General features: G+C 39.0%; 1 protein-coding gene across 1 annotated transcript in view; it reads left to right on the top strand.

Moving 5' to 3' along the window:
- The window catches only part of COG6 (component of oligomeric golgi complex 6), a 268614-nt gene that overhangs the window by 25576 nt on the left and 234293 nt on the right, over positions 1-8745 (top strand). Inside the window, exon 2 of the mRNA XM_007952449.1 lies at positions 8037-8180. Coding sequence (XP_007950640.1) covers positions 8037-8180 — 144 coding nt within the window. The remainder of the gene's footprint in view (positions 1-8036; positions 8181-8745) is intronic.

Raw genomic sequence — 8745 nt, 5'->3', positions numbered from 1 at the left:
CGTCTGGTTAGCAGGCAAGTGTCTTAGCCACTATGCTACCAGAGCTCCCACGGCTGACTAGTGGAGGGTTAATATGTTCTTCCCATTGGATGAGGCAGGGGAAGAAAAAAAAACAACACAAGGAAAAGAAGGAGACATGAAAAGATAGAACAAAACTAGATGCCAAGAAATGGGGAAAAAGAAAAAAGAATATAGGAAAAAGAGAAAACAAAAGTGAGTAGGTGGTAAGGATGACAGTTTGGCAAAAAGAAAATGAGGAGGCAGTGGACAAGTGACCAGATATAAAGGATGAAAAATTAGGCAAGAGGATAGTAGAAAAATGAAGGGAGGATAAGGTATTTGAGGAGGGATTCCTCCAGTTATGTTCAGCCAGCAGCCCTGGGAACTGGCCTCTGTTGCAGAATATGCTCACTCCCTGGAAGCACCTGCACAGGAGAAAGGGGATCGGCACAAGAAGTGACCCCCAGGGGAGAAAGCCAGAGGCTGTTTTCTGTGCTTACCACAAGATAATTCAGTCAGTGATGCAGGTGTGTGAAGAGGACAGCCACAGCAGAGCCTCTGGCTCTGGAGCAGTATGCTGATGACGGCATCCAGTTTTCAGTAAAAATCTTGTGGTTCAAACCTGCCAGCTGCCCCAGAGGACAAAGGGCCACCCTCCTCCATGTGGATCCCCGAGTTGCGAAATCCCAGGCCCCAGTCCACTCTCGGTTAAAAGTGGTTGATAAGAGCTGGGCTCAAGCCCATTGCTTTGTGTCCGATTTGGGGTTCTGTTTATTCAGAGAGTTTCTCTTCCCTTTCCCCCACTCCCTTCTAGACTGTGTAGTAGCTTAAGATAAGGAGGTCCTGTTCCATTTCCCAGTACTGTCTTTGTCCCCACTTGTGGCCCCACCTCACCTTGAAATACTACCAGTGTGACTGACTATTCTGAGTCTTTTAACACCTGTAGGTTTTGCGATTTTTTTTTTTTTTTTCTTTTTCTCCTCCTTGCCCTCCTTTGTATTTCTAACGACTTCTCTTCAGCTCTGCTGGTTGGGTGTTTTTTTAAATTTAATTTAATTTATTTTTCCCAGTGGTTTAACTGGCTCCCTTTCACTACCTTCCTTGGATCTAATAATATTTTATCTTCTCATTAGCTGCTCGTAAGTCCAGTATCATTATTTGTATTTGTTTTACCAAGTTTTTCAACATCTATGTTGATAGCGGGATCTAGGTGTGGTTTGTTAGTAGGACACCATCTTCTTCATGACCATTCTCACTTTTCTAAGGAGCATTCCAGTTGTTGTTCCTCCAAGACTGATTTGTTCGTTCTTCTATCAGTCCATGTTTCATTCAAAATTCTTCGCCAACACCACAATTCAAATGCATCAATTCTTGCGCAGTTTTCTTCATTCATTGTCCAGCTCTCACATGCCTTTGAGGCTATTGAAAATGCCATGGCTTGGCTCAGCTGCTCTTTAGTCTTCAAAGTGACATCTTTGTTCTTTACCACATTAAAGAGGTCTTTTGTAATATGTTGTTTGATTTCTTGACTGCTGCCTGGGCATTGATTGTGGATCCAAGTAAAATTAAATCCTTGATAACTTCAGCCTTTTCTGTTTTCATGACGTAACTTATTGGTCCACTTATGAGGATTTTTGTTTTCTTTTATGTTGAGGTGTGATCCATATTGAATTGTTAGAGAGCCATAAAGAATCCATAAAGAATTGTTACAGATGTGCAGTTTTCCCAGCCAAAGTTAGTCTAAGGTAAACTTATTACAGTGAGTAGATGGGGAGGCTTGAGTTACAGTTGTGTGTAGCTGACAAACTTAAAAGGTATCTAGGGCAATCTTCCTGTTGGACTGAATTTTTTTTTTTTTTTTTTGGTAGGTAAGGGCAAAATTCTTAAATGTTAACTGTTTGCCTTTAGGGTAAGTTAGCTTCTTCTGTAGGACATAGGTTAAATTAAAGCATGGCACCTGGGGTTGGGCCATTCAGGGGAATGCTGTAGTCTAACATGTATGGTTCATTTGGTGATAATACTATTATTAATAGTAACATTCAGCACAAAGCTGTAGTTTGGTATGGGAAGTGCTAAAGTGTCCAATCAGATTGCCAGCACTGGCTCCTAATTGGGCTAACTTAATGATTGCATTTTCCTTCCCAGTACTGGAAGAAACCATTAGGGAGAAAAACATCGAACTGAGAAGTGTTTTCTTGACAGGTGAGAGTACTAGGGAAAAATATTACAATAATAGAGTAATGCTAATAATATGAAAATAGCTCTAATTAGTAAGCAAAGTATGTAGGATTCAGCAACATGTATGAGGTCTTGTTCTGTGATCTTGAAATTAGCTGCCTACCTTAGATGTCATTTGCTTCTGGCCATAGAGGCATTTTAAGGTGGTTTTCAGTTCTCCAGAGAGCTGACTAGTCTAAAGAGGTACCTTGGTTTTCTGTAGAACTCCTTCCAGTTTGGCAGCACATGAGTTGATGAGGAAAACTAAGTATCGAGTTAACAGTGAGCGTCTTAATCAATATCTAAATCCACTGCCACCAAGTCAATCCTAACTCATAGCACCTTTATAGGACATAGTACAGCTGCCCCATAGGGTTTGTAAATCTTTATGGAAGTGTACTACTTTATCTTTCTCCCATGGAGAGCTGGTGATTTCAAACTGCTGACCTTTGATTAGCAGCCAAATGCCTAAACCACTGCACCACTGGAGTTCCTTCAGGTTGAACAATGTTAGGATCAATGTAGGCAATATAAGGAAGAATGATGGGTCTCTGAATAATTGTTTCATGAAACAATGAAAACTAAATGGTATAGACCTTACATTGAAAAGAACCAAGGGAAGATATTTTCATTATTCCATTAGTTCTTTCTACTAGACCGGAAGACTGAGAATTATAAGGACAACATAGTCTTTGATAAATGGGGAAGTTTCAGTATGTTTCTTGAATTACTTGTCCAGTGAAATTGCTACTACAAAAAGTTCTTGTTGCTCCCTAAGTAGGGAGGTGTTTTCAAGAAGTGTCTTTGCTACAAAGGTTACAGCAGCACTTTGGCTGGGGAGACCTTCCACTCAATGTGAAAATGTACAAATCATTATTAATATATATTTATAATCATTTCAGGATGGAGCTGAATAAAGTCTAGTTGCCATTCAAGCATAGGCCCAGAGGGAAGGGCTATTGTTCAGGTAGGAATTTAAGATGTTTCCTGGCACTGTGATTAGGGGACATAGGGAAGTAAGAGGCAACATGTTCAGCAGTTTCAAAGAACTTTCTCCATTAATGTTTCTTTAGGGTCTCAATTATTTTATCTCTTTCTGAATGGGAACTTTCATGCAAAGTGTGCATCATAGGAATGTTTAAGAGATCAGGTAGGACAGGTTTCTTTTTAGGTCCTATTCATAATTAGGTGGTGGTGTTGTTGTTATTTGCCATTGAGTTGGACCTGACTCATAGCGACTCCTCCTTGGGTTTCTGAGGCAGTATCACTACAGAGGTAGATTGCCCAACCTTCCTTCCGAGGAGTGGCTGATGGGTTTGAACCTCTATCCTTCTGGTTAGCAGTCATGTGCCTCAGGTGGTAGGATCTTGGTAACAGTTTTCTTTCTTTATTCTCAGTCTGGAATTAATAAAAATTACCCTTTTCCCTTAAATAAAAACACATTTCATATACTATCTAGCTTAAATAATTTAGGAAGGTTTTGCTTTCAGGGTTGATATAAACATAAAATCTTTGCCAGAATGAATTTATTTTCATTAATTCCTGGGATTATTAGGACTGTTTAATTTTTAAGCACTTATTTCTCAGTAAACCAATCAAAGTAAGCTCTTTGAAGGGGTATTATTATCTAATTTAATCATAGCATCCAGAGGTAGGAAATTTTTACATTTTCATCACCCTGTCTTACATGCCCTTATAGACTCACACATAATCAAAACAAAACAAAAAACCCCAAACTCACTAGCGTCGAGTTGGATCTGATTCATAGCGACCCCTCCTTGGGTTTCCGAGGTGTTATCACTACAGAAGTAGATTGTCCAATCTTCCGAGTAGTGGCTGGTGGGTTTGAACTGCCAGCATTCTAGTTAGCAGTCAAATGCCTTTGGCACTATGCCACCAGAGCTCCCTATAGAGTCCTATAGAGAAGCAATTTAGAATAATTTAATCCATCCTTTCTTCACTGCATGTTTAAAATAGAGTAATTTATATTAAAGTGTCTCAGTAGCTACCAAAAAAAAGTGACTGTGAGACGTGTTTAACTTGATAAAAGACAGAAACTCAGACACAACAGTTTAGACTAGAGGCAACTTCTCAGAACAAAACAAGACAAAAGAATCATAAACTCACTGGTCTATGAGGCTAGCCCAAAAACCAGGCTTATACAACATAAAGCAAATAGGGGATTTTGTTTATTAAAATACATAGAATTCTTTGGTAAGATCAACTCAGCTCAACAGAAGAACATGTTTCAATTAAAACTAGCTTATCAGAGTAGAGTATCAGAGGAATCTCCTGCCCTCTGAAATTCATGACCAAGACCACAATTATCTTGCAAACTATTTTTTCTTCAAATCAATTAATTTATTTAAAAAGTACATTTCCTGAGGGCAGTTTGTTCAAACAATTGCGGAGAATATTCTTGTCATGTGTTTCCTCTGTTGTTGTTGTTGTTGTTATGTGCCTTCGAGTCGGCCCCGACTCATAGCGACCCCTCCTTGGGTTTCCGAGGCAGTATCACTACGGAAGTAGGATTGCCCAACCTTCCTTCCGAGGAGTGGCTGGTGGGTTTGAACCGCCAGCCGTCTGGTTAGCAGGCAAAGTGTCTTAGCCACTATGCTACCAGAGCTCCCAACACTATAATAATATCCACCTCTCCTTCTCTCTCCTCCCTTTGGTTTCTTAAGAACGAGGCAGGTTAACTCTTCATTGAGAAGTTCTGCCTGAATGCCTGTGTAGTTTAGACATTTTCAAACATACGTTTAACACAGTAGCAGTGGTTTAGACCCACCAACTGCTGTGCAGAAGGAAGACTGGGTGATACACTTCCGTGAAGATTTATAGCCTCAGAAACCCAGTGGAAGTCACTATGAGTCGAAATGACTCGATGGCAGTGAGTTTGTTGTTGTCGTTGTTATGTGCCATCGAGATGGACCGGCAGTGAGTTTGGTTTTGGTTTTTTGGCTTCTAATGTTACCATTAACTGGTTGCTGAAGAGTGGGTTCTGATTTTCAGAAGTAGATTATCAGACATTTTTTCTGACATACCGCTAGGTGGACTGGAAACTCCAGCTTTTAGGTTAGCAGCTAGTGCATTAACATTTGCACCACCCAGAGACTCCTTTCTCAGATGTAGATTATATTATCTCCATTTTATCTCTGGGGAAAATAAGGCATGGAAAGAGAGCACCTAGTTTAAGTCCTCTGGTAGCATAGTGCCTAAGGCACTTGACTGCTAACCAGAAGGCTGGCAGTTCAAACCCATCAGCCACTCCTCGGAAGGAAGATGGGGCAATCTATTTCCATAGCGATACTGCCTCGAAACCCAAGGAGGGCTCGCTATGAGTCGGGCCTGACTCAATGATAACAACAACAACAACAGCAGTTTAAGTCCTATGACTTAATGAGTGGTGGAGCTGTAGTTTGCACCTGAATTTGTGTGATTTTAAGGAGCCCTGGAGGCATAATGGAGCTCCCTCCGGTGGTGCACTGGTTAAGGCTGTTAACCAGAAGGTTGGCAATTTGAACCTAATAGCTGCTCTGTAGAAGAAGGATGAGGTGGCTTGCTTCCTTAAAGATTCACAGTCTTGCAAACCCTATGTTATTGTTTGTTGTTATGTGCCATCGCGTTGGACTCGACTCATAGTGACACCTCCTTGGGTTTCCAAGGCGATATCACTACGGAAGTAGATGAGCTCCTTGCAAACCCTATGGGACAGTTCTCCTCTGCCCGGTAGGGTCACTATGAGGCAGAATCAACTCGATGGCAGTGAGTTTTTAGGTTGTGTATTGGTTAAAGTGCTCATCTGCTAAGTGAAAGGTTGGCAGTTTGAATCTATCAGCTGCTCTGTGGAAGAAAGGTGTGGTGGTCTACTTCCATAAAGATAATACAGGCAGTTCTACTCTGTCCTATAGAGCCTCTATGAATTGGAATCAGCTTGATGGTGGTGGGTTTTGTTTTGGTTGTGTGAGCTTGTTTGTTCATCGTCACTAACCAAGTCTTTTAAACTGAGCCATAAGATAATTTAAGGCTGTTTTAAACTAGGCCCTAGCAGAATTTAAAGCTGTAGTAAAGGAGATTAATTTATGTTTTTAGAGGTCTTTTTTTTTTTTTTTCATATCATAAATATTTGTATTTGTAAAAATACTTTTGCTTTCTCTTAAATATTAAAGTGAATTAACATTGTTCAACCAGTGTTTCAGAATAACATTATAACAGAAACATGCAAGGTTAAGTCTGTTAACATATACAGTCATACCTTGTGGGAATTTATATCTATGGACTTCATGGGACTACTGAGATATCCCAGGCTTGATCCTCTGCTCTTTCCTTTATGCAAAATCTCTCTGGAGAACTCTCTGAGTTCTATGGTTTTAAATGGCAAAAAGTTTAAAACCTCAAATTTATAACCCTGTTCCTGGAATCTATACTGAGTTCCAGATTTATAGACAGTTGCCTATGTGATACCACCCATTGGGTATCTGACTGATATAATAAAACTTTACATGGCAGATCATCACTTGATTTCACCCCAAACTGGTTCCTCCTTCACTGTTAATAAAGAGCTCACTGTTTACCCACTCAAGACAGAAGGTGTAGGAGTAATGAGGAGTGATTATTGATTCCTTTTAGTTTTTCACACCTTATATCTAATCAGTTAACCAGTTCTTTTAGATTCTACCTTGAAAAAACATTTTTTGGGGAATATCTCCTCTTTGTATCTGCACTGCTACTATCTTGATCTAATTGAATGTCAAATATTTTAATTGCTTTCTACCTACTTAATTGCTTCTGTCCCCTCTCTACCATCACAATGTTGGAATCGACTTTTAACTATATATGTTGTTGTTGTTGTTATTATTAAGTGCCGTCCGGTCAGATCTGACTCACAGCAACCCGTCCTTGGGTTTCCAAGGCAGTATTGCTAGGGAATTAGATTGCCCAACCTTCCTTCCGAGGAGTGGCTGGTGAGTTTGAACCTCCAGCCTTCTGGTTTGCAGTCAAGTGCCTTAGGCACTACGCTACCAGAGCTCCTAGCATATTACATTACTCCCCTGCTTTTAAATCTTCTAGTAGTTTTCCATGACAAATCCCATTATGAACTACTCTTTGCTAGCCTACTGTTCTTCAGTCACACTGGCTTTTTTTTGTTTTTGTTTTTGCTGTCTTAGGGTCTTTGTATTTGCTGTTCTCTCTGCATTCAGAAGGTTTTCCCTGACCATTATTTAAAGAAGTTCCTCAACCCTCACTGAACACTGTGCTCTGTTCATGCTTACCTCATTGTATTAGTTTCCTATTACTGCTGTAACCATAAGTTAGTTGTTGCTGTTAGTTGCCTTGGATTAAGTTCCAACTCATGGAGACTCCATGCATTTAGTGGCTTACAATAGTGCAGATATATTTGGTACTATGACATACCAAAATATATTTAACCAGTCAGATTCTGGTAATTGCCAATGTTTTGCTATTCCAAGCAATTCTGTGGTGAATAACCTTATTATTCTATATGTTGTTGGTGTTGTTAAGTGCCGTTGAGTTGGACCCGACTCATAGTGACCCCTCCTTGGGTTTCCAAGGCAGTGTCACTACAGAAATAGATTGTGCAACCTTCCTTCCGAGGAAGTATATCTTACTGTATTTTGGAGATTAAGTTTACTGTTAAGTAATGTGAAAGCCATCTAGTACTTTCTAGATAATCTTACTTGTTTCATTTAATTTTATAAAATTATTTCTTTTAATTTTGGCTTCCAGTTAGGAAAGCATGTGAAAATTGGTCCCAACAATTTTCTAGAGGTAAACCAATTTCTTGTTTTATTGTTTAGGAGATGTTGGAAGCTCTCAAGGCACTTTCAGCCTTTTTTGTTGAAAATAGCTTACGAACTCGAAGAAATTTACGTGGAGATATTGAACGCAGAAGTTTAGCCATCAATGAAGAATTTGTAAGCATTTTCAAGGAAGTGAAAGAGGTATGTTAGTTCTTTTCCTTTAGCATTTAGCACTGTGGGGGAAAGAGAAGTGTTATTTTTATGAATTAGGTAGAATATACTTGCTAGTCCTGTACCAAGTTCACATAGAAAATTTATTTATTTGTGCTGTGTCTAGGTATTGATTTGGATTAGTATGATCCTAAATCTGTAACTTCCATTAATGCTGGTTCTTAGAAATTTATAGCATTTGTTTTAATCGATTCTCTTAGAAATTTTAGCTTTTTTGTTGAACATTTTTTTCTGAGTGGTTTTACAATAGAAGTATCTTGATTTGACTAGACCTTCCATTGGATGACAACTTCTTACTTGGATATTAAATAGGATTAAGTTACTTTACTGCATTCTAAATTGTGAAATTTTCAGATTAATTAGTATCAATTACTTTAATGCATAAATAATGAATCATTGTACTTAAGTTAGCAGTCTACTCAGCTAAGGGTGGAAATGTATTTATTATGTAATATTAACATACATCCATGTAAAATGTATGAAACTGTTATACATGGTTTCATTGGGTCCTTAATAAATGAAATTGGATTTTTTT

This window comes from Orycteropus afer, unplaced genomic scaffold, assembly GCF_000298275.1.
Source record: "Orycteropus afer afer isolate SDZICR_OR568_19922 unplaced genomic scaffold, OryAfe1.0 scaffold00338, whole genome shotgun sequence".
NCBI lineage: Eukaryota > Metazoa > Chordata > Mammalia > Tubulidentata > Orycteropodidae > Orycteropus > Orycteropus afer.
Note: the sequence above shows the minus strand (reverse complement) of the source record. Positions and strands in the feature narration are given on the sequence as shown.